This window comes from Nannobrachium achirus (assembly GCF_963921795.1).
Source record: "Nannobrachium achirus genome assembly, chromosome: 16".
Classification (NCBI taxonomy): domain Eukaryota; kingdom Metazoa; phylum Chordata; class Actinopteri; order Myctophiformes; family Myctophidae; genus Nannobrachium; species Nannobrachium achirus.
In genome coordinates this window covers 5,477,042-5,503,130 of record NC_137823.1, presented here as the reverse complement: position 1 = coordinate 5,503,130, position 26,089 = coordinate 5,477,042, and the positions used below count along the sequence as shown (strand labels likewise).

The following is a 26,089-nucleotide window of genomic DNA, read 5'->3' as shown; positions in this document are numbered from 1 at the left end:
ACTGTAGCCCCTATGGTTTGCGAGAGACAAATAATTGAATGTGAGTTTTTGCGATTCCCATTATAAGTCAATGGGGAAAATTAATTCACTAATAAATTAATATCAATTAAACTATAGAACCTTTCTCTTAGCAAGTTAATAGCACACGATTCCCGAGTAAGCCGGTCGATTTGACATATGGCGCGAGTGTGTGGTGCCAAAACTGTTGGAGGAGTAGGCGTTTGTGACGCCCCCTACGGGTCGAAGTGGAAATGCTTTTGGGGATTCGTTGAGTATGCCACCTGCAACCTGTGTTTAAAATTTAGTGTTGATCCGACGATTTTTTTGTGATTTATGGCTATTGTTTGGGAAACGGGCCCCTCCCGCTAACTTTGGAAGCGTGTTACGAACGAACGGTATGGACTATCGAAATATCCCTTGAGTATGTTCATTGCATGGGTTCATAGATCATGTGTACCCATTTTCGTGACATTTGAAGAAAATATGTAGGAGAAGGAGCAAAAAGTGTGTTTTGGAGAAAACTCGAAATGGTGAAAAATCTCGCCCTGTTCAAATTCGCGTGGCCTATATGGAGAGATGCGTCTTGACCCAAGGAATCCAGGGAAAAAAGAATTTTAATTATCCGACCTACGGTTCAAGACTTACAAGGCAAGTGGTCCGTTATAGCGCCACCATGTGGCCAAGTGGAAATGCTTTTGGGGATTCGTTGAGTATGCCTCCCCCGACGTTTGGTTGAAATTCAGTGTTGACTCGACGTTTTGTTTGTGATTTATGGCTATTGTTTGCCAAACAGGCTCCTCCCGCTAACTTTAGAAGCACGTTACGAACGAACGGTATGGACTATCAAAATATCCCTTGAGTATGTTCATTGTATGGCTTCATAGATCATGTGTACCGCTTTTTGTGCCATTTGAAGAAAATATGCAGGAAAAGGTGCAAAAAGGGTGTTTTGGAGAAAATTCAAGATGGCGGAAAAGCTATCCTGGCGCAAATGGGCGTGGCCTATATGGGGAGATGCGTCATCACCCAAGGAATCCAGGGAAAAAAGAATTGTAATTTTCCGATCTACGGTTCAAGAGTTACAGGCCAAAACGTAAAGTGGGCTGTTATAGCGCCACCATGAGGCCAAATGACACTATTATTTTTTATTTAATCCTTGAAATCATTATGAACCTCCTCTCCAAGTCTTGAAACTGTAGCCCCTATGGTTTGCGAGAGACAAATAATTGAATGTGAGTTTTTGCGATTCCCATTATAAGTCAATGGGGAAAATTAATTCACTAATAAATTAATATCAATTAAACTATAGAACCTTTCTCTTAGCAAGTTAATAGCACACGATTCCCGAGTAAGCCGGTCGATTTGACATATGGCGCGAGTGTGTGGTGCCAAAACTGTTGGAGGAGTAGCGTGCCAAACTTTGGGGAAAAGTATGGACAGAAAGACTGACTTAAATAAATATGAGCGAGAACAAGAAGTGTCCCCATGCTATGCATAGGCACACTTAATAAGTATGGCGGATTACAATAAGTGTTTTGCCATTGCATGGCACTAGCAGGCACACTTAATAAAATAAAAGGTGCATTGTTTTGCTCTGGGTTGCTACTGTACATCACAGGTTATGACATCATAGCAGGGTGTCAAACTCACTGTAGGTCACAGGCCTGGTTGGGAAAAAAATATGAAGTTGTGTTGATAGCAGTAAACTACAGGTAGAGTAGCAACAGAATGGAGAGAAACAGTTTGAGCTTGTGTTAAACACTTAAAATAACTCCATGATAGCCTATTCCAATCAGGGGTATTTAGAGAGAAGAATGATGCTTGCACACCAACACTGCAACATAAATGGAATGTCCACTCTAAGGTTTTCAGATGCAAAAATATATTAAGTATACAATTCACAAAGGTGGTAACTATTAACCAGCAAACTAAAACCAGGAGCACCTGAGTAGGCTATAATATGGCATGAAATTTAACAAATCACTAATATGAGTCATTGTCATATCATAGGTCATACTAATAAACAAGTTATTTTATGATTATGAGTATGATGACTCATAGTGATAGTAGGCCTATCTGTTTTCAATGGATTGAAATGCGTTTTACATAGCCTACAGCTATGACACATCACTGTATTTAATAAGCGATTTCTTTAGGCATTAGGGATTTAACTTAATTTTTTGTCCCATTCTTGAGACAATAATGTGATGACCAGCAGTGCAGGACAGTGGTTCTACGGAGACACAAAGATTCTCCTCAAATTATTGTTTTAGGAATGCGACAAAGCGTCAACAACAAAAATGTCCATGAAGTCTCCATCCCTTTTAAAGGAGTAGTTCACCCCCCAAATGACTTTTTTTCCTATTGATTAGGCCTACTCACCCCATAGAGACTTGAATTCATGGATTTGACTACAATCAAAATGTTGTCTTAGGAATGCGACAAATACAAAAAAATATTATTCAACTTACTGAGAAATCAATAGAAAAAAAGTTATTTGGGGGGTGAACTACTCCTTTAACAAAGCGTTCGCGAACCTTTTTGTCTGTGCGCGGTGCCCGTATCAGCTGGAGACAGACAGTCTGTCAGCTGACTGAACATAATGGAGGAACAACATGCTGCTCTGTGCCGTTATTACTGCAGCTTCTCATGAACAAAACGCCCAAAATAGACATTTTACAGGTTTCTTATGATAACCCGAAGCTTGGTAGCAGCTGGTTTGACCCTCTAGAAAGGCATATTATCGGCAATAGAGTTTGTATGTAAAGTACAGTTAGCTTATAGCTAACATTAAAGCTGTGTTCCTTGCAGCTCCTCTGTTTTACTGGATTTAGTTAAATAATCAGACATCTTAATCATGCCTCAGTCAGCAGGGTTCATCAGATGTGTACAGAGGATGGTTCTGTACGAAACCAGAGCAGTAAGTAATAAGTATATGATTCATATTTGATGTTATGATAGCATTGGCCTCCTCTACACAACTCATAAACAGACAACAACGCTCCCCAATGAAGCACAATGATTCTGAATTTCTGATTCATATTGCCTTTGTTTGTATTTTCTGGTTTCTTGATGCACAATTAAGTTGCACATTGCCTTGTCCTGTTGCAAACACTGTATGTTGTGAATAGCAAATGATTATCTCTAGACCAGAGCTTGTGAATAATGTTTTACACAATGCAACGCAATGAGCAAGGCATTTCTTTGGATGCTTTCAAAGCTCGACCCTCCTTCCCCCCCACCCCGTCCTATTCCGTTACAAAATACGAATAGTGCAAGAAATGCCTGTGATCATGTGATGTGATCATGTGAATTGAAGCAGAACTATGCATTGAGAAAGAATTATGAAATATCTTGAATTCTGAATGTCTAACCTTACCCACTAGATGGCAGTACAAGATAGGTTGAGACATTTTGCTTTTGATTTGGTGTATAAGTCAGAGAGAAACACATCTTGGGGGTTGTCATTCCCCCACTGTTGTTTCATCTTGGACCAGTTCTGTGTCTTGTGTCCAGTGATTCTCAACCTTTATCATTTCAAGTTCATGGACCCCAGTTTGATGCTCACAAGCTTTTAATCCCCAACCTATAAGAAGAACATTTTGATTGTTTGACATTAATTGGTTTGATATGGTGCTTCATTCTGTCCAGAATATGGGTGGGCGATATGGAAAAATACAATATCACAATATTTTCCCAAGCTGTATCACGATACATGATTTTATCACGATCCTTTTTCGCGTTGGTTTTTATGGATATTTTTCAAGTTACTTGACAAAAACTAGACTCTCTTGGTTCCTTTTGGGGGGTCTAAATTGAACTTTACAAGTATGTAACTCTGACATTATACAAATGAAACCAAATGGACCCCTACGGGTCCAATTGGTTTCATTTGTATACTGTCAGAGTTAAGTGTTGACCTTGACATTTTAAAGTTTGAGAACTATTGATTTAGACCAAAATGCAGGTTTAAATTGAATTCTGCAATGAATCTCTGTATTAACGCTTAAACAGGATTTTTTTTGTGACGCTTAAAACAGGATTGTATCACGACATATACGATGAACCTCTGAAGACTTTTCAGAGGTAGTCTTCACGATATTATCGTGAAGACATTGTATCGTCTCAGCGATAATTATCACACTATCGCCCACCCCTACTTTATAACTATAAACTCTGATACAATAAAACTGTACATGACATGTACATGTAATAATCAGTTATTTGGGGAAACTCGGACATCATGTTGACAACCGGCCACTGGTTTAGATAGTTCTGGGCCAGAGTGTAGTAATCGACAGAGTGCGGAATAGGACAAAATCGCCCACAGCAGATCAATATCAAAACACAATGTTCCATCTGGACACTCCATGGTGGATAAAAACCTAGTGTGAAGAAAATTTACTTGAAGAAAGACATTTAAGAAATATTTAACTTCCACTGCACACTACTGTATAGATTGTAGCCTAGCACAGTGGTTCTCAACCTGTCGGTCGGGGGCCCCCAGGGGGGTCCCCAAATTATGTTGGGGGGTCCCAAGATGATTAACTTAATGTCAAACATTGTTTTCTCACACAACAGTAAACAAACCAACATGACGTGTAAGTGTATAGAGCATACATGGGCAACTGGCGGCCCGGGGGCCACATGCGGCCCCCACCTTCAGTTGATGCGGCCCACAGGTTAATACCTGAATACTGAATATATTATTGATTTCAGCTGTTGCAATTCTAAACATGATCTGCTTAAATTCTGTCAGTCTATTAGTAGCTTAATGACTAGTATAGGTGTATTAAAATGTCTTTTCTTATGTCCAATGTATTTGCATTTGTATTTAGGTTCATAAAGTTAACATGAGTATATAACTAAATGCGTTTGAAATTAAATCAAAATGTTACATTTCACGATTCTAATTAAGAAATAACCAAAAGTTATTCAGGATTCCAATTCAAAAGAAGCAAAAATAGCCGATCTACAAGCTCAAAACGCATCGCAGCAGATCTGCTATTTTTGCTTCTATTGTTTGCAATACTAGAATGACAAAGTAGGACGTAGCAATATGCATTGTGGCCCTCTGGAGTGAAGGTGGAAATATAGAGGCCCTCTCCAGCATCAAAGTTGCCCACCCCTGGTATAGAGGGTATCTGCACATTTATAAAGTGACAATTTAAGGACCTTTTAATACCTCTAAAATGACAAATGAAACATTGGCCAAATTGTCGAATGTTAGCGGCTGAAATTGTGAAAATAGCCGATCTACATGCTCACAACGCGTTGCAAGGCGTTGTATGTAGATCTGCTATTTTCACAATAGAACCGTGTTATACAAAATGTAATGCCTCAACTCTTAGTGTTCGTCAGGGTGGAGCGGTCCCCAGTTAAAATATGATTATTTCGGGGGTCGTGGCCTGATAAATCATACAATAAATGCAGACGTTTAATGAAAAGATCATTTAACATCCTTTTACATTTTTGTTACGTAATTCAGATTCAGATTGAAATTTATTGTCATTCTCAAAAAGTGTGTAAAAGTGTGTTGTAGCTCATTGCTCCCATCATTTGCAGTTTCAAGAAAGGGTTAAAGAATTCAAATGGCCGTATACCGCAGCAGTTGGGCACAAGGAGTTCTCCCTGAGTGTAACACAGTGAATAGAAAGTCTCTCACCACAATGTGGAATAAGATAACGATCTGGCAGCACAAACTTGAAGTGACATCTCTAAGATGTGCAAGGGAATGAAGGCACGTGCTGTTCCTAAACTCCTCCTCAGAACATCTAGACGTTCTGTTCCCCTCAGCCTGGTGCCGTGTGTACTTCTGCCACTAGGTAGGCTCTCTGGGCCCAAAGCGAAGCGTCGCGCTGTGAGCTTGTAGATCGGCTATTTTCACTACTTCTTCGATTTTTCTTTTGTTTGTTAATGAAATTACTTAGAAAAATCCTTGCATTTTTCTTTTATTGATGAAAATCTTAGCTTTTTACGGAATGTTTTTTTTCTTCTTAAAAATGTTTTTTCTTAAAAATGTAGGGAACAAAATTAAGGGGTCCCATATATATATGCACATGGCCGATATGACACATAACCTAAACATACAAATATATATTTGACAACTTTATACTTAAAAAAAGAACATTGATGGTGGAAATAGCCGATCTACAAGCTCACAACGCATCGCGATGCAACGCGTTGTGAGCTTGTAGATCTGCTATTTCTACAATTGTTTACTTTAAAAAAATATATCAGGATCTTTCAACATGGAAACAATTGTGACGATTATGAAAAAATAATTGTGACAGCCCTACTTGGGAACCAGTGGCTTAAACATGTTGTCTTTTGCAGAGGTATTTTCTGGTGGGGAGCAATCAGGCCCAGACCAAACACCGCGTCCTCAAGATTGACCGCACTGAACCCAAGGACCTGGTGATAATTGATGACAAGGTGAGAGGCCCACGCGCTTATTCCCTCGCCGCATTACTGTGCTTAACGGCGTGCTAATGTATACTCTTATGTAATACAGTAGGCAAACGCCTGGGGAAAAGCTGTACAATCACTCACTCTTGGCTGGCCCAATACTGCAATAACCCATTCAGAACGGGTACACTATATTGTGTATCATTATTTTATACTTTAACTATTGAAAAATAGCAGATATACAAGCTCACAGCGCGGCACCGAGTGCCGCGCTGCGAGCTTGTAGATCTGCTATTTTTGAAAATTTTTGAAAATTAGAATTTTTGACCCGATTCTATAAGTGTCTTTTGAATCCTTCTAAGGTTTTTGGAAAAACCCATGTTTGTGTGTCAGCAACCTGGCCCGCCATCGTCAAAGAAAGGGTCCTTTTCACTTAACTGGAGCTCAGTTTAGTCTGTTCTTGAGAGACTGCTATGTCAGTGGTTCTCAAACCTTTTCAAGTGAAGGACCCCCAAAATGATATGTATTTGGCCACGGACCCAAAACCCAAAATATTTAGTTCCAGGGACCCCCCAGAAGCAATATTTGAGTTACAAACGTTTGCTTTAAAAATACATATATTCAAAGATTAGCACATATTTTCACAACGTTTCAAAAATAGCAGATCTACAAGCTCACAGCGCTGTGAGCTTGTATATCTGCTATTTTTTTATAGTTAAAGCATCCAATAATTTTAGGCCTAAATGGGATAATGTACATGACAGCTTCGCTGATGAGTGCTTTTCTCCCTCTCCACCGCTGCTCATTACCACGATCTGTGAACCGAGACTTGAGTTGTTGTTCTCATTGTGGGTGATTATGATTATTATGGGTTTGTTATTATAAAGTATCCATTACGGTATATCCATCAGCCTGTTCCAGTAAATATTAGACCCAGAGAGGGCGTGCATTTTTTCATTTTTTTCATTTTAACACGCTGTTCTATGATCAGTGCTTGAGAATGTGTTAACACGCTGTTCTATGATCAGTGCTTGAGAATGTGTTAAAGAGCCACAGGTGATTAGTTTTAGCAGAAAAAGGCGACACTGTAGTTTTATTTTCTCCTGGTTCATGTGCAAGAAGATTGTGCCATATTGAATTACTGTACTGTACTAAATCCTGGGCCAAAGCTCATTCCAAAAACACAGCTATGTAAAATTAAAATAAATAAATAAAGGAAATCTTTGTACACACGCATAATATTTGCCATTTAGTGTAGACTAGCCCTTACCCGTTCAAAGATATGAGCTCCGAAATGATGTGCAGTGTGTGGGTTATGGGATGTGCACTGTGCACACAGTATATGAGGGATGGAAAGTAACTTTATCTGGTGCTTGCATGATAATATGTAGGAGCATCAATGTAAGAAATACCCGTTTCGTTTAATGGCTACAGAGATACAGCATATGATTTGTGAAAGTGACAAACGGGCTTCACAGTTATGTCAGGTGTGTTCATATGCTAATGGTGATGCGATTTCAGATCAATTGCTCCAGCCACTGAGGAGAAACGCTGTTTCAGACAGACACTCACTCACTCACTCACTCACTCACTCACTCAGACAGACATTCGGAAAATTATATGTTTGATGGTTCTTTTAGTCGGTTTGGTGCAATTGCAGTTCATTACAAGAATAGATTTTTTTTTCTCTGTTGTGATAATAGGCCAGCAATAATAATGTGGCTGTAGTAGCTCTGTGCAATGTTGCATAATTTGAGGAGCAGTTGATTGCCTAAAAATGAAGGAGATCAGCTAAAAAATGTTGTGTTCCCTAAGTTCTGTCACCGGAAATAACTTGCCTATTTGAAAATGTGCACCAAGTCTTACGTCTTAATTTTCTCTCTGTGTTTTACTTGGTTTGTTCTGATTAGTTCAGTTCTGTTTGGATGTCGATAGGGCTGTGACGATTATGACATTTTACATGACGATTAATTGTCACTCAAATAATTGCGATTAACGATTTAATTGTTTTTGTCATTTACAATTACATTTCTCTTTGGCTTGTAGGCTTTGAAGTTGCACATGGCAGATATGACACATAACCTAAATATACAAAGAAATTAAGGACATATTTGACAACATTACACTTTAAAAAGAACATTGATAGTGGAAATAGCAGATCTACAAGCTGCTTGTAGATCTGCTATTTCCACTATTTTTTTAAATGTTTGAACATATATAAAAATAAAACAACATGTAAACGATTATGACGATTATCACAAAATAATTGCGATTATGTCAAATATTTGCGATTAGACGATTGTGTAATAATTGTGACAGCCCTACGTTAGACTGGGTGTCGGTGTCGCTCTCCATTCCGACATGTCGCCACTCCGAAATTGACTTCTTATTGTCGGAGTGGCGACACTCCCATAGTGGTTAAGTTTAGGGTAAGGGCTAGAGATGGGGTTAGTGTCGGAATGGAGACGTGTCGGAAAGGGGACATGTCGGAGTGGCTGGGTGTAACCCTATAGACCAGGGTTCCCCAATAGGTGGCCCGTGGGCCATTTGCGGCCCGCGGGGGGCTACTGTCTGGCCCACACCACCCCAGTAATAATGGTGGTATAAGAGCAGCAACAACTCTAGTATATCGTCGTTGTCGGGTGGAAATCCTGTTTCTACAAATGTGTACGTTCTTTCGCAAATCATACAAGGCTGTCGCACAAAAATAGTGAAAACAGCAGATCTACAAGCACACAACGCCTCGCGGTGCGAGGCGTTGTGTGCTTGTAGATCGGCTGTTTTCACTAGTTTAAATAATTTAAAAAATGATAAATGCAAAACGAACGGTTTTGGACATGCAAGATTTTCACCCGACAACGACGATATCTGAACTGTCGCTGGAGTAGCGGGAACGCCGCCGTCGCCCCCTGCAATGTTGTGGCCCTCGGCTTGGTACCCTAGACATGATTCGGCCCTTGGGGAAAACTAATTGGGGAACCCTGCTATAGACTCATGGGTGTGTCTCTGTGTCGTCCAGCATGTGTACACCCAGCAGGAGGTCAGGGAGCTGCTGGGGCGCCTGGATCTGGGGAACCGCACCAAGATCGGCCAGAAGGGGAACTCTGGCCTGTCCAGGGCCGTGTCAGCCTATGGCATCGTGGGTAAGAAAGATCCCTGCACCCTCTGTTCACCTCATCATTACTGTAGGACAAGGGGTCTTCAACAGGGGGTCCGGGACCCCTAGGGGGTCCTCAGAGTTACTACAGGGGGTCCTCCAAATCTGGTAGAAACCTTTTTTTTTTGCCTTTTTATAGTAACCACTTGAACCCTAGCGTCCATATTCGGAGAACTTTAGACAAAAATAGCAGATCTACAAGCTCACAACGCCCCGCGCTGCGGGGCGTTGTGAGCTTGTAGATCGGCTAATTTCGGCAAAGAGGTTTGGTTTAGAGGGGAACAAGAGCAGACTAAGTACATAGTAAAAGGTCAAGTTTATTAGGTAACAATCTGGGAACCCATCGTCAAAGAAAGGGCGACACCTATCGGTCTGTCTCTCTCTGAGGCTGTCTTGATAGATTAATTAGGTAATGACGGTTCAAGTGGTTAAATATCTGAAAACACAAATTGACATGAATCCAAAATACACTGATGATTGTGCTGTCAAACGATGAAACTATTAGGAATCTATGAAAATGTTGTGGGGGTCCCTGCTTCATCTCTCTCTCAACTAAGGGGTCCTTGGTCTGAAAAGGTTGAAGACTTCTACTATACGGTGTAAAGATAAATGTGCTGGGAGAGGACACAGAGCTTGGCATTCTGTTGAATAGTGCTATGTGACTTGTGCTGTCTTATAAGGGTGTTTAAACTTTAAAGTAACCAAATGATAATAGAACTAAAATATAGGATCAAATAGTAATGTAACTTATAGTCATGCAATACAGTACAGTATGTCTTAAAGGTGATACACCATGCATTTAAAAAGTATTTATGTCATATTTTTTATGTCCCAAAAACGTTTTTCAAAAGGTTTGAGGCTAAATTACCACTCCTGAATAGAGAGCCTCTCTCATTTTTGAATGGCTCTCAGAGCATTTTCAGCTGCAGTACAAACCTTTGGCCTGAACTGCGCCACCCCCCCCCCCAAAATCTTCTGGATAGCCTGTTTTGAGAACCCGTGGGATACTTTTAACCTTCGCCTTCTCAAAACCAGAGAAAGACACAACGGCCAGAAATGGGACTTTGTGAGGATAGAAAGTGCTAGTGGGACCCCCCCAAAAAGGTTTTAAAATAGGAAAAGTGAAATTTCATGGTGTATCACCTTTAATAATTTAAATCAAAGCAGACAATGCATGCATGTCCAACCTCTTCATCCAAGTGCTGAAGCAGATGCTCTTAATCCAGGACGACTTAGAGCAACAAAAGGGCGAGGTCGCGCCACAGGGATGTGGACATCTAGATAAGGAGCTGGGCTGACTCCTGGGTGAGGAAGGGTCTGATCCTAAATAATTACTGATTGATAACTGCAGAGATGGGATTCTGTTGCTTCCCGTGTGTGAGAACAAGCATGGCAAGCTGAGTGTCAGTGTAGCATGTAAAGCTCAAGGTCTGAAGAATAGCCAATATGCCGTTAACTCTGCTTTTTGTCTGACCCACCTACTTATTGTTGTGTAACATCTTATAACTAGAAAAATATTGTTCCTTCGAAACAATTGTGGGCTCGCTTCAAGCCAGAAAACAATGGCTATAAAAGTACAAAATGTCAAGATCGCAGGCAGTGCTCTCTTTGACGTTACTGACGTCAAAGATTGGTCCATTTTGTTCCAAAAATGTGTTGTGCAAAAGTTGACCCGCTGGTGGCGCTATAACAGGCCAATGTAAGAAGGGTGGTATCTGTTCCTTGACCTATTGGGAATGTGCTTGCAAGATTTCACGCACATTGCAGGCTGTGTTCATGATTTGAGGTGTTTTTGGCTTTGGCCACTTTATCGCTGCTTGCAGCTATATTCATTATTATTATTATTTTTGTGTGTGTGCATTTCAAAGGCATATTAGATAAAGGTCCTTAGATTGTGTGTAGAATGTTTCATGCAAATTGCAAAAAAAAAAATCCTAACGGGTTTAAGTGTTTCACAAACTGCTCAAAATGATATAGCGCGCCCCTTTGGCCATTTGGGGTAAGACTGGTTTTAGTGATATTTGGACTAACACTCTACATCTTTGCCAAATGCCATGAACATGTTACTTTGCATGTATGATTTAGAGGCAGAAGAATAATTTGCATAAAACTGCAATATTCATTGAATTTATTTTAAAAAGCATGTTTCAATTTTAAAGAAATCCGATCTGACAGATCTTTAGATATCGGTCCAAAGTTCACGTAAAAAAAGTTTTGTGCACGTGGAGCGAAAATTCCAGAATAAAAGCGGGTTTACGCGTTTTACAAACTGCTCAAAATGGCGGAAAATTGAAGGGCGGAGCTTACTTAACAACGACACAGATGTCTTCCGCTTGAGTCAAAGCACGCGTGTAACAAGTTGCATGTCTTCAAACGAAACGAGTCATGACTTATGCCCGTTTGAAGTTTGAATTTTCAAACGCTTCGTATAGCGCCCCCCTTTGGCCGATTGGAATAAAATTGGTTTCAGTGATACTTTGACTAACCCTCCACATCTTTGCCAAATGCCATGAACGTGTAACTTTGCATGTATGATTTAGAGGCCGAAGAATAATTTGCATAAAACCGCAATATTGATTGAATTATTAAAAAAATATATTTCACTTTAAAAGAAATCCGCCGAGACTAGTTTGACCGTATTGGTCCAAAGTTCATGTGAAAAAAGTTTCGTGCGCGTAACGAAAAAAACCCAGGAGGAGATAGATTTTTACTGTTTTTCATATTATTCCGAATTGTGGGAGACCTAAAGGTCAGAGGTCAAAAGTTAGAGGGTAAAAGTTGTTTGGCATGAGGAGACGCATAAGTGTATACAGGTTTCATGGCTGTATGTATAACACAGCATGAGCTATACCTGTTCAAAGTTCGCACTTGCGAAGGCTTCCTACAGCGCCACCATTTGGCCGATTGCTGTAAAAAGTAATAGCACACTGCGCCACAGTAAGCTGAACACATTGATGTTTTTATTTTCATTTTCTCACTAAGTATGTAGGAGTAGAAAGGAACCGAAGTTCCCGTCTACTATATGACTGATAGATAAATAAACTAGAAAAATATTGTTCCTTCGAAACAATTGTGGGCTCGCTTCAAGCCAGAAAACAATGGCTATAAAAGCACAAAATGTCAAGATCGCAGGCAGTGCTCTCTTTGACGTTACTGACGTCAAAGATTGGTCCATTTTGTTCCAAAAATGTGTTGTGCAAAAGTTGACCCGCTGGTGGCGCTATAACAGGCCAATGTGAGAAGGTTGGTATCTGTTCCTTGACCTATTGGGAATGTGCTTGCAAGATTTCACGCACATCCCAGGCTGTGTTCATGATTTGAGGTGTTTTTGGCTTTGGCCACTTTATCGCTGCTTGCAGCTATATTTATTATTATTATTTTATAATTTTTTTGTGTGCACTTCATAGGCATGTTAGATAAAGGTCCTTAGATTGCGTGTAGAATGTTTCATGCAAATTGCAAAAAAAATCCTAGAATAAAAACGGGTTTAAGCGTTTTACAAACTGCTCAAAATTATATAGCGCCCCCCTTTGGCCATTTGGGGTAAGATTGGTTTCAGTGATATTTGAACTAACCCTCTACACTATTTTGTCATGAAAATGTGACTTTGCATGTATGTTTTAGAGGCAGAAGAATAATTTGCATAAAAATGCAATATTGTTTGAATTATTTAAAAAAGCATGTTTCAATGTTAAAGAAATCCGATCTGACAGATCTTTAGATATCGGTCCAAAGTTCACGTAAAAAAAGTTTTGTGCACGTGACGCGAAAATTCCAGAATAAAAGCGGGTTTACGCGTTTTACAAACTGCTCAAAATGGTGGAAAATTGAAGGGCGGAGCTTACTTAACAACGACACATATGTCTTCCGCTTGAGTCAAAGCACGCGTGTAACAAGTTGCATGTCTTCAAACGAAACGAGTCATGACTTATGCCCGTTTGAAGTTTGAATTTTCAGACGCTTCGTATAGCGCCCCCCTTTGGCCGATTGGAATAAAATTGGTTTCAGTGATACTTTGACTAACCCTCCACATCTTTGCCAAATGCCATGAACGTGTAACTTTGCATGTATGATTTAGAGGCCGAAGAATAATTTGCATAAAACCGCAATATTGATTAAATTATTAAAAAATTATATTTCACTTTAAAATAAATCCGCCGAGACTAGTTTGACCGTATTGGTCCAAAGTTCATGTGAAAAAAGTTTTGTGCGTGTAACGCAAAAATCCCAGGAGGAGATAGATTTTTACTGTTTTTTATATAATTCAAAATTCTGGGGGATCTAAAGGTCAGAGGTCAAAAGTCAGAGCTTAAAAGTTGTTCGGCATGAGGAGACGCATAGGTGTATACAGGTTTCATGACTGTACGTATAACAGAGCATGAGCTCTATCTGTTCAAAGTTCGCACTTTCGAAGGCTTCCTACAGCGCCACCATTTGGCCGATTGCTGTAAAAAATAATAGCACACTTCGCCACTGTAAGCTGAACACATTGATGTTTTTATTTTCATTTTCTGTCTAAGTATGTAGGAGTAGAAAGGAACCGAAGTTTTGAGGAGAACTTGATATGACGGTTAGATATTGTCACTAGAAAAATATTGTTCCTTCGAAACAATTGTGGGCTCGCTTCAAGCCAGAAAACAATGGCTATAAAAGCACAAAATGTCAAGATCGCAGGCAGTGCTCTCTTTGACGTTACTGACGTCAAAGATTGGTCCATTTTGTTCCAAAAATGTGTTGTGCAAAAGTTGACCCGCTGGTGGCGCTATAACAGGCCAATGTGAGAAGGTTGGTATCTGTTCCTTGACCTATTGGGAATGTGCTTGCAAGATTTCACGCACATCCCAGGCTGTGTTCATGATTTGAGGTGTTTTTGGCTTTGGACACTTTATCGCTGCTTGCAGCTATATTTATTATTATTATTTTATATTTTTTTTGTGTGCACTTCATAGGCATGTTAGATAAAGGTCCTTAGATTGCGTGTAGAATGTTTCATGCAAATTGCAAAAAAAATCCTAGAATAAAAACGGGTTTAAGCGTTTTACAAACTGCTCAAAATTATATAGCGCCCCCCTTTGGCCATTTGGGGTAAGATTGGTTTCAGTGATATTTGAACTAACCCTCTACACTATTTTGTCTTGAAAATGTGACTTTGCTTGTATGTTTTAGAGGCAGAAGAATAATTTGCATAAAACTGCAATATTGTTTGAATTATTTAAAAAAGCATGTTTCAATGTTAAAGAAATCCGATCTGACAGATCTTTAGATATCGGTCCAAAGTTCACGTAAAAAAAGTTTTGTGCACGTGACGCGAAAATTCCAGAATAAAAGCGGGTTTACGCGTTTTACAAACTGCTCAAAGTGGCGGAAAATCGAAGGGCGGAGCTTACTTAACAACGACACAGATGTCTTCCGCTCGAGTCAAAGCACGCGTGTAACAAGTTGCGTGTCTTCAAACGAAACGAGTCATGACTTATGCCCGTTTGAAGTTTGAATTTTCAAACGCTTCGTATAGCGCCCCCCTTTGGCCGATTGGAATAAAATCGGTTTCAGTGATACTTTGACTAACCCTCCACATCTTTGCCAAATGCCATGAACGTGTAACTTTGCATGTATGATTTAGAGGGCGAAGAATAATTTGCATAAAACCGCAATATTGATTGAATTATTAAAAAATGATATTTCACTTTAAAAGAAATCCACCGAGATAAATCTGACCGTATTGGTCCAAAGTTCATGTGAAAAAAGTTTTGTGCGCGTAACAAAAAAAACCCAGGAGGAGATAGATTTTTACTGTTTTTCATATAATTCCGAATTGTGGGAGACCTAAAGGTCAGAGGTCAAAAGTTAGAGGGTAAAAGTTGTTCGGCATGAGGAGACGCATAAGTGTATACAGGTTTCATGGCTGTATGTATAACACAGCATGAGCTATACCTGTTCAAAGTTCGCACTTTCGAAGGCTTCCTACAGCGCCACCATTTGGCCGATTGCTGTAAAAAGTAATAGCACACTTCGCCACTGTAAACTGAACACATTGATGTTTTTATTTTCATTTTCTCACTAAGTATGTAGGAGTAGAAAGGAACCGAAGTTTTTTGATACTTGATATGCCTGCCTGATAGATAAATAAATAAATAATGACAATATCTAAAGTGTGCTCGCCTTATAGGCGAGCCCACAATAATGACAATATCTAAAGTGTGCTCGCCTTATAGGCGAGCCCACAATTAGGCTTTTCATAATCTTTTGTGCTGTCATCAGCCGTGACATTATTTAAGCTAAAGTTGTCACGGACGGTAATTATTTCTGGCATTGTCAAAAGGGTGTCGTTGATCTCCCTGGCCGAGATGCCAGCCTTTGAGTTCAGGGTGACAGAGAGAGATGTAACAAAGGAAATGTCAACAGGACAAATGTAATAATACAGACTCTCTCTCTCTCTCTCTCTCTCTCTCTCTCTCTCTCTCTCTCTCTGTTGCTCCCCCTCCCTTTCAATTCTGCCGAGTCTAATACAGTGCTGTTTTTTTTTTGCTTTTGATGCAAAATATAAAATCCACGGTTGCCTTTTGAAGCAAAGATCTTGTGCTGGATGGCTCAATGCTCCATCTATTTTTTATTTCTCCTGTGTTGGTGATCACGATAGTCCCCCAGTGTCCTGAATTGCATGTTGTAATTGGTGTAATAGAACGTTTGAATGCCAAATGCCTTGCATCACCACTGACCTACATTACATGCTTTGATGGCAAACATGACCGTAAACTCAATGTCTGGGCCAAAGACGATTTCACACATTGAAATGACGGTTTGCGTTTGGACGTGGAGTTGAATTCAGTATTATTTGCTGCATTTTCCTGTAAAGATTGGAATGATAAAACGGTTTAACCCAGGGGTCTTTAACAGGGGGTCCGGGACCCCTAGGGGGTCCTCAGAGTTACTACAGGGGGTCCTCCAAATCTTTATGCGATGGAAACTTTTTTCTTCTTTTTTATATTAACCACTTGAACCCTAGTGTCCTTATTCTGAGAACTTTAGCCAAAAAATAGCAGCAATATCGGCACTTTTTGGCAAAGAGCTTTGGTGTAGAGGGGAAAAAGAGCAGACTAAGTACAGAGTTTATTATGTATCGATGGTTCAAGTGGTTAAATATCTGAAAACACAAATTTACATGAATCCAAAATACACTGATGATCCGATGATCGTTCGTTCTGTCAAACAATGAAACTATATGGAATCTATGAAAAGGTTTTGGGGGTCCCTGCTTCTCTCTCGTCCTTGGCCTGAAAACATTGAAGACCCCTGCTGTAAAGATTGGAATGAAAAAAGGTTTAACCACTTGGTTGGACCAAAAGGGTCAGTCTGTAATCGTTTTTCCTCTCTACAACAAATGTCTTTGCTGGATGTTTGCCTGTTATGACATGCCCATAATCGTGACGCTTAGGGAGGTGTGGTCAGACATCTGTCTCAAGTTGAGTTCTCAACTGTACAATGGTAGGCGTGACATCCATGTTATTTAACCCATTTAGGCCTAGAATTATTGAATGCTTTAACTAGTGAAAAATAGCAGATATACAAGCTCGCAGCGCGGCACCGATTGTCGCGCTGCGAGCTTGTAGATCTGCTATTTTTGAAAAAGTCGTGAAAATTTATGCAAATCTTTGAATATATGCATTTTCAAAGCGAACGTTTGTAACTCAAATGTTGCTTCTGGGTGGTCCCTGGAACTAAATATTTTGAGATGGGGGTCCGTGGCCAAATAAATATAATTTGGGGGGTCCTTCACATGAAAAGGTTTGAGAACCACTGACATAGTAGTCTCTCAAGAACAGACTAATTGAGCTCCAGTTAAGTGAAAAGGACCTTTTCTTTGACGATGGCTGGCCAGATTGCTGACATAGAAACATAGGGTTTTTCCAAAAACCTTTGAAGGATTCAAAAGACACTATAGAATCGGGTCAAAATTCTAATATTCATGATTTTTTTCAAAGAATAGCAGATCTACAAGCTCGCAGCTTGAGCTTGTATATCTGCTATTTTTCAATAGTTAAACCAGTCAATAATCCTAGGCCTAATTTCGCCTAATCATTTTCAATTCTTTGAGACATACATACGGGTATTTCGGAAGCTTGGCCGAATGCGCCATTCCTTCACCAGGTGAAAGAACACCCCTTTCACCATTGGAATTGCATTGTGGAACACAATGTTACATTTTATGGGTTTATTTCATCATTCGTCCTTGTGCAGGACAGTCCTGGACTTTCTTTGCCTCGCATAGCCAGGCTTACTCATCTGCGAAGAGAAAATCCTGCTTACGACCATAGGCTGATAGGGCATAGAACGGTGCTACTTCCGCCGGGAGAATTTCACCGGAAGACTGCATGACTTAACTTCCGTTAACACATTCCCCGCCATTTAACAATACCTTCGTACTCTCCCCTGCCTCTGTCTCCATAGACTTCCATGTAATTCATAGTGCACGGATCATGCACACCCATGCCTAGATAATGCACCACGTGTGTCCACATTGCTCACAGCTTTCAAACAAAAAAATCCGAATGGAAATCCATTCAGGCATTCATGAGATAGCAGCCATTATGTTTTCCTAAAATGTAAACAAAGATGGCTGCCATGTTTGAAAGATGGGGTTGCTATGGGGGTTAAACATGCAATTTCGCGATTGCTGTCATGCCTACTAAAGTTTTTGGGGTCCAAATTGTTTTTTGAAAAAAAAAAATTGAAAAAAAATATATATATTTTTTTATTTTTTTATTTTTTCTCTGGATTATCGGGCCTGGCGGGGAAAGACATTGAAATAATCTCGGGACTATCGGGCCTGGCATGCAATGAGTTAACCACAGCACTTCCGGTGTCTGCAAATTCATGCTATTTACATTGTCTATTGTGGCCAGGGTGGGACTTTCTTTATTTTATGGGTAAGGCCACTTGGCCATTGGTGGCGTTTCTTTCTATCTTCCTGAGGGCATTAAGGCCAAATCCCAGGGCATGAAGGCCAGCGGATGAAACAATGATTCAATACAAATTACTAATATATTTGATGGCGAGGGGGGAGTTTAATATTCAGAATCTCAAACTGGTGTTTAAAAACGTATTGACAAGAGAGAAAATGGTACAATCAGCTGGGACAATGCAGGCGGGGCATCAAGGCCACTGTGGCCTTACTTTTTTGAATGCAAAACTGAGGGGCAACGGCAGCCGCAGGCCTTCGTGGCCTCCGTGAAATAGGCCCTATGCACAGCAGCCATGTTGGAGAGAAGTTGGATGGTCTTCTCCAGTGGCGTCAGTTCAGCAAAAGCTAGGGTATGGCAAAGATGGGAGTCCTCATGGAAAAGAGGCATTACATTTTGTATAACACGGTTCTATTGTGAAAATAGCAGATCTACATGCTCACAACGCCTCGCGCTGCGAGGCGTTGTGAGCATGTAGATCGGCTATTTTCACAATGTCTGAAAAAAAAACGAATTTTGTCAGTTTTTTTACACAGGTTTCTACGGTTTCTTGGGCTGGATATGGCAGCCTGGAATGGTTGTTCAAGTGCAGCTAAACTTAGCATGTTAGTAAACGTGCCGCAATTAACAATATTGCATTGCACCTGTGCAACTGACCTGCGGAACCTGGGAATATACCATTTTGTCAAGATGGGAGAATACAAGTGTGGAGAATATAATTATAATACCTTACCATTTTGTTCAATTTTGCATTTGTAGTTATTTTACTGTAATTTAACAACATAATAACCAGCACAGATAGACAAAGAGACATTCATGGATTTATATTTAAAAGTAACTTTTATTTCCCCCCCTGGACCCAGGGTATGGCTGCTGCATACCCCTGCCATACCCAATTGACGCCCCTGGTCTTCTCACTTCCTTCAGAGGTGTCACCAATGATACTAATGAAAGCTCTGTTCCATTTCATGTTGCACAGTGGTTCTCAAACCTTTTGCGCCTGCATTTTGGTTCCATTTGAACACTCTCAGAGTAACACCTTTTAAGGGGTCATTTGAAACGCCCAAGGAAGCACGAGGGTCCCTGGGCCACACTTTGAGACCCCCTGGTGTAGCAGAGTGTTTCTAGTGAGCCAACATGCACAATGTCAGCACCCTGACTCTGTTTGAGCAGAATGGAACAGAGCCTTCATTAGTATTACTAGCCCTTACCCGTTCAAAGATATGAGCTCCAAAATGATGTGCAGTGTGTGGGTTATGGGATGTGCACTGCATGTGCACACAGTATATGAGGGATGGAAAGTAACTTTAACTGGTGCTTGCATGATGTAGGAGCATCAATGTAAGAAACCCGTTTTGTTTAATGGCTACAGAGATACTGTCACCCCCCCAGCCCGCCCGCCCACCCGCCTGCACACACACCCGCCTGCCTGCACACACACACACACACACACACACACACACACACACACACACACACACACAGAGCTGGTTAAACATTTTGCCTCAAACTAGATGCAGAATAGATGTGCCTCATGCTAGATGCAGAATAGATAGTAGATACAGCATAAAAATGCTAATATACAGCATCCGATTTGTGAAAGTGACAAACGGGCTTCACAGTTATGTCAGGTGTGTTCATATGCTTATGGTGATGCGATTTCAGATCAATTGCTCAAGCCACTGAGGAGAAACGCTGTTTCAGACAGACAGACACTCAGACAGACATTCGCAAAATTATAGTATAGATTGGAAACACCTCTGAAGGAAGTGAGAAGACCATCCAACTTCTAGCCAAAATGGCTTCTGTGCATAGAGCCTATTCCTGCGCTGAGCGGGAGTTTTAGTTGAAAAATGTATAAATGAGAGCACCTCAGTTTAAACTTTGCACATGCCATTTCAAACACACGTCCAAAGCTGAGCACTAGCTCCATCCATAAAGGACAACGTAGTTTTTTTTTACAACTAGGCTTCATGTTTTTAGATTGTAATTAGAGAGAGAAAAAAAAAGTGTTAAAATGTTTTCATTTACTGTTATCTATCGTTTTAGCGATTTGAATGATTTTGATTTCAGTGGGTGGGGCCGTGCGTACAAGTGACTAAATATGTATTTTTAGACACAATAAGCCCATTCCCAAGATGCACTGCAATCTTTCATGGGCAGATGTGACTTGAGGGGGCTTATTGTGTCTAAAAATAAATATTTAGCCACTTGTACGCTTGCCCCCACCCACTGAAATCAAAATCGCTAAAACAATAGAAAGCAGTAAATGAAAACACTCATCTTTTCTTTTCTCTAATTACAATCTAAATCTAAAAAAATCTAAAAATATATATATATCCCTGTATATACATTTGTCCTTTTAAGGTTATTACACACTGGCGAATTAGCAAAGTGACGCGAATAAACGACCCGAAAAACCTAAGAATATCAGATCTAACCCTAACCCTATTTGAAGTGGGTTGTGAGCCTTCAAATAGCCTAGGTCATGGGTCTTCATCAGGGACCCCCTAGGGACCCCTAGGGGGTCCTCAGAGTTACTACAGGGGGGCCGCCAAATCTTTGTGTGATAGGATAATTCTTTTAAAATTAACCACTTGAACCCTCAATCCCAATTTTGAGGAGAACTTTAGCCAAAAATAGCAGCTCTACAATCTTGCGAGGCGTTGAGAGCTTGTAGATCGGCTATTTTCGGCAAATAGGTTCTGTTTAGAGGTAAAAAGGTACAAAGTGAAATGTCAAGTTTTGTAAGTAACGATGATTTAAGTGGTAAAAAATAAATAAAAAACATCAACATGAATCTAACCGACTAATGACAGTGCTGTCAAACAAGTTTATGAATCTATCTATGAAATCAATGAAAATCTGTATCACACATTTATATAATATGTAAAGGGGGTCCCTGCTTCATGTCTCTCTCAGCTCAGGGGTCCTTGGCCTGAAAACGTTGAAGACCCCTGGCCTAGGTATAAAATAGGGCTAAAGTGGTTAATGTTTTGTAATATTACTAGTAAGACGCCTCAGGGTGACATGCGACCTCACCCTAAAGGGCAAGGCCGCGTAAATTCTTGGCCATCCGGCCAGTGATGTATATCGGACCAGTTACCCATATATATAGAAATTAACTGATAGATTAATCCTAATAAGTTAATGTTTTCTGTTTAACTTATTCCCCCGGCAGGTTTCGTACGTTTCCTCGAGGGCTACTACATCGTGCTGATCACCAAGCGGCGAAAGATGGCCGACATCGGTGGCCACTCCATCTACAAAATTGAAGACACCAGCATGATCTACATTCCCAACGACTCTGTTCGAGTAACACACCCCGACGAGGCCAGGTATGCTCTACTCCAGTGGTCTTCAACATTTTCAGGCCAGGGACCCCTTAGCTGAGAGAGAGATGAAGCAGGGACCCCCTCTACATATTGTATAAATGTGTGATTTTCATTGATTTCACAGATAGATTCATAGACTTGTTTGACAGCACTGTCATCAGTCTATGTTTGATTTGTGTTTTTAGTTAACTTACCTCTACACCAAACCTATTTGCTGAAAATAGCCGATCTACAAGCTCTCAACGCCTCGCAGCGCTAGGCGTTGAGAGCTTGTAAATCGGCTATTTTTGGCTAAAGTTCTCCTCAGATTAGGGATGTGAGGGTTCAAGTTGTTAATTTAAAAGAATGATCCTATCACCAAGATTTGGTGGCCCCCCTGTAGTAACTCTGAGGACCCCCTAGGGGTCCCGGACCCCTTGTTGGAGACCCCTGCTCTGTCTTCCACCACTCTCCTGTTACAGTACACGATTAGCAAAGTTTCATTTCAAGAGTATCTCATTTGCGAGGGGGTTCCTGTTTACCGTGTCTACCGTATCTGGCAGGCAGGCTATTATGACCAAATATGGACATGCCTGAGTCTTGATGTCAAGCACATAATTATCGGCGTGTCTACGCAAAGGTTGACATCAGTGCCTATCACCTTGTGCGAATCGGATTATGCCCAAATATGGACAGGCGCAAATCAGGTTTTCTTTTAGGCGGTTTGGGAATGACATCATAGGGTTGTTGTACAGCAGTGGTTCTCAACCTTTTCAGGCCGCGACCCCCCAAATAATCATATTTTAACTGGGGACCCCCCCCCCCCCCCCCATCCTGAAGAGAACTAAGAGCTGAGGCATTACATTTTGTATAACATAACACGGTTCTATTGTGAAAATAGCAGATCTACATGCTCACAACGCCTCGCGTTGCGAGGCGTTGTGAGCATGTAGATCGGCCATTTTCACAATTTCTTCCTCTAATATTTGACATTTTGGCCAATGTTTAATTGTCATTTTAGAGGTATTAAAAAGTCCTTAAATTGTCACTTTAGAAATGTGCAGATACCCTCGATACACTTAAACTTCATGCTGGTTTGTTTACTGTTGAGAGAGAAAACAATGTTTCACATTAACTAATTTGCTGCGATTTTAAACATAGCTGAACTCGGCAACTGCCAAATTGTCCTTACCTTTTAACGTGGGCACGTGAACGATCTGTGCGTGTATCATGTAGGTGGCGTGTAGACCCGACCACAGCTTTCGAATAAAACAATACCATTGGTATCTGCCACTGTTTACATAAAATGTAAAAGGCCGAGCTGTGCGCTATGGTCCTGCGTGGGCACGTTCGCGCACATACAGACGATCTGTGCGCAGATCATTTGCCAGGCGGGTAAAAGACTCATAACAGTTTCCAAATAAAAATAAATTGTGTGAAAAAAGACCATTCTATGGCCGTGCAGCTCCTTCCTTTGTTTACATGCAAACCTATGGAAGCGGAGCTATGACGCGGCCTCAGACCGGATACGGAAACCTAGATCCGGTCAAAACAGGAAATGCGTCAGGATACAGTTAGGAGGCGGGCCTAAAGAGTCTGATAAACAGTGATCATACTTTTAATTGTTTTATAATGATTAAAGCTAATTAAATCTTCGGGTTGCTCGGGCATGGCAGGGCGGTAGAGCGGGAAATCTTCGGGTTCCGTCGGGGATCGCGGCAAATGAGTTAAGCTAATCATCTGGTGACCCCCCGCAATGATTTGGGGACCCCCCTGGGGGTCCCGGCCCACATATTGAGAACCACTGCTGTTCAGCAGCAGAGTGCTTTGTTTTGGAGGGAATCACACCATGTTCTCAGTCATAGAACCGGTCTGACCCACAAACCCATTGACATGCATCCAGACTGACAGTTTTAACATGCTGAGGAGGAGGTGGCCGTGAGTGAGCAACTGCAACGCTCAAATAAACAATAGGCTCTATGCATATACGTCATTTTGTTCTACTTCCGGGTGTCTTTCGACTTCCTTCACAGGTGTTACCGATGATACTAATGAAGGGTCTGTTCCATTCTGGTCAAACAGAGTCAGGGTGCTGATATTGTGCATGTTGGCTCACTGGCAACACTGTTAAACCAGTGGTTCTCAAAGTGTTCTTGAGTGGCTTCCAAATGACCCCATACAGGTGGGTAACTCTGAGAGTGTACAAATGGAAGCAAATGGACCTGCAAGGGTCCATTTGATTCCATTTGTTGATTCCATTTGTACAGAGTTATGGGGGTCCTTGAAATTAAAGAACCACTGTGCAATAAATCAAACAGAGCCTTAATTCGTATCATCAGTAACACCTGTGAAGGAAGTCGAAAGACACCCGGAAGTAGAACAAAATGGCGTATATGCATAGAGCCTATTAGCATTAACATAATTACTAGCCCATTACCTGTGTGCGTGCGTGCGTGCGTGTGTGTGTGTGCGCGCATGATGATATATTGTATTTAGTGCAGCTATGTGTGTATCTTTGAAGTGGCCTTCCCAGCAGAGGAGAGTGTTTTTTGCTGGTCGTTAAGTCCGAGTGTTACAAAAAAGCAACTGGGTTAAGGCAGCGGAAGCTTGTGATTGGCTGCGCGGAGGTGACGAAAGTCAGGGGGGCGGAGATGCACCTAACCCTAACCTCAGTAAAACCAGTGGCGTCAGTTCAGCAAAAGCTAGGGTATGGCAAAGATGGGAGGCCTCATGGAAACGAGGCATTACATTTTGTATAACACGGTTCTATTGTGAAAATAGCCGATCTACATGCTCACAACGCCTCGCGCTGCGAGGCGTTGTGAGCATGTAGATCGGCTATTTTCACAATGTCTGAAAAAAACGAGTTTTGTCAGTTTTTTACACAGGTTTCTATGGTTTCTTGGGCTGGATATGGCAGCCTGGAACGGTTGTTCAAGTGCAGCCAAACTTGGCATGTTAGTAAACGTGCCACAATTAACAATAATGAATTGCTGACCTGCGGAACCTGAAAATATAACCATTTTGTCAAGATGGGGAGAATACAAGTGTGGAGAATATAATTATAAATCCTTGTTAAAGTGCATTTGTAGTTATTTTACTGTAATTTAACAACATAATAACCAGCACAGATAGACAAAGAGATATTCATGGATTTATATTTAAAAGTAACTTTTACACACTATTTGTGCACAAAGCTGTATACCAAACTTTCTTTGTTAGCTCCCACATTTTAAATGTGTGTTTGACCGAGTATCATTTGGTTGTCCCACAGATATGTACGGATCTTTCAGAATGTGGACCTGTCCAGCAACTTCTATTTCAGGTAAGCCAGGCTAGACCCGAGGAAGCTATAGTAAAATGCCCCAACTTGTATGATCTGTCTTCAACAGAGGGAGTGTAGTGTACTGTACACTGAACACATATACAGTAGGCCCTCGTTTATCAACCTAACATAGAAACCAGGCAGATATCATCTCCTGACAGGGTTAGTATTTGCGGTTTTGAAGCTTAGCAGAATAGGGCCAAAACCAGAAACGTCTCCAATATAGAGATAGATAGATAGATAGATATGTTAATGTTTCAATTCCAATCAAACTAACTTATCCTACAGCAGTTGTCTGTCCACAAATTACTATGTTTATTTCACCGAGACTATGTTTTGCACCCTGTCCGTCCATAAGTCGGTAAGTGTGTCCAGCTCTGACCCAATCTTTTCTAAAGAAATATTTTGACAGTACTCCTGCAGATTTTGTCCAAATTATCACGCAAATGACTATAGAGACAGTAGTCATTAAATGAAACAAGGTTTTCAGATTTTCCTGAACGGAAAAGATTGACTTCCAAAGTTTGCTCGGCCACCAGGAGGCCCGATTTTGTTTGGACAAAATGTATATTACTCCTTCACCTTGTGTCCAAACATCACGCAAATTGGTAAAAATTATCGCTATAGGCAAGTGATCAAGACGGATCCGTGAGATTTTTCATATTCCGTCCTGTTTGGCGAATTCCGAACATTGCTGGCTCACGATATCCTACCTGACCTGGCGGAGACATGTGCTCTGAGTAGCTCTTTTTCTAGTTTTCCTTATCGTTTAATCTAAAGCTGTAACTTAAAGTTAATCAAGTTAGGTGTTCGTAAATAAGAGAGGAAATCAGATGAGTTATTTTTGTTTAAGTCAAGCACTTTGGTGCCCCGAGCCCAAAAAGTTTGTGAACCCCTGTCATAGAATGCCCTATCCCGAGTTGCCTGA

At 40.8% G+C, this 26,089-nt stretch overlaps 1 protein-coding gene across 1 annotated transcript in view; it reads left to right on the top strand.

Moving 5' to 3' along the window:
- Positions 1-2,622: 2,622 nt before the first annotated feature.
- The window catches only part of fig4a (FIG4 phosphoinositide 5-phosphatase a), a 135,181-nt gene continuing 111,714 nt past the window's right edge, over positions 2,623-26,089 (top strand). The window contains exons 1-5 of the mRNA XM_080744384.1: positions 2,623-2,920; positions 6,337-6,435; positions 9,428-9,551; positions 21,704-21,860; positions 25,111-25,161. Coding sequence (XP_080600510.1) covers positions 2,858-2,920; positions 6,337-6,435; positions 9,428-9,551; positions 21,704-21,860; positions 25,111-25,161 — 494 coding nt within the window. The 5' untranslated portion in view covers positions 2,623-2,857. The remainder of the gene's footprint in view (positions 2,921-6,336; positions 6,436-9,427; positions 9,552-21,703; positions 21,861-25,110; positions 25,162-26,089) is intronic.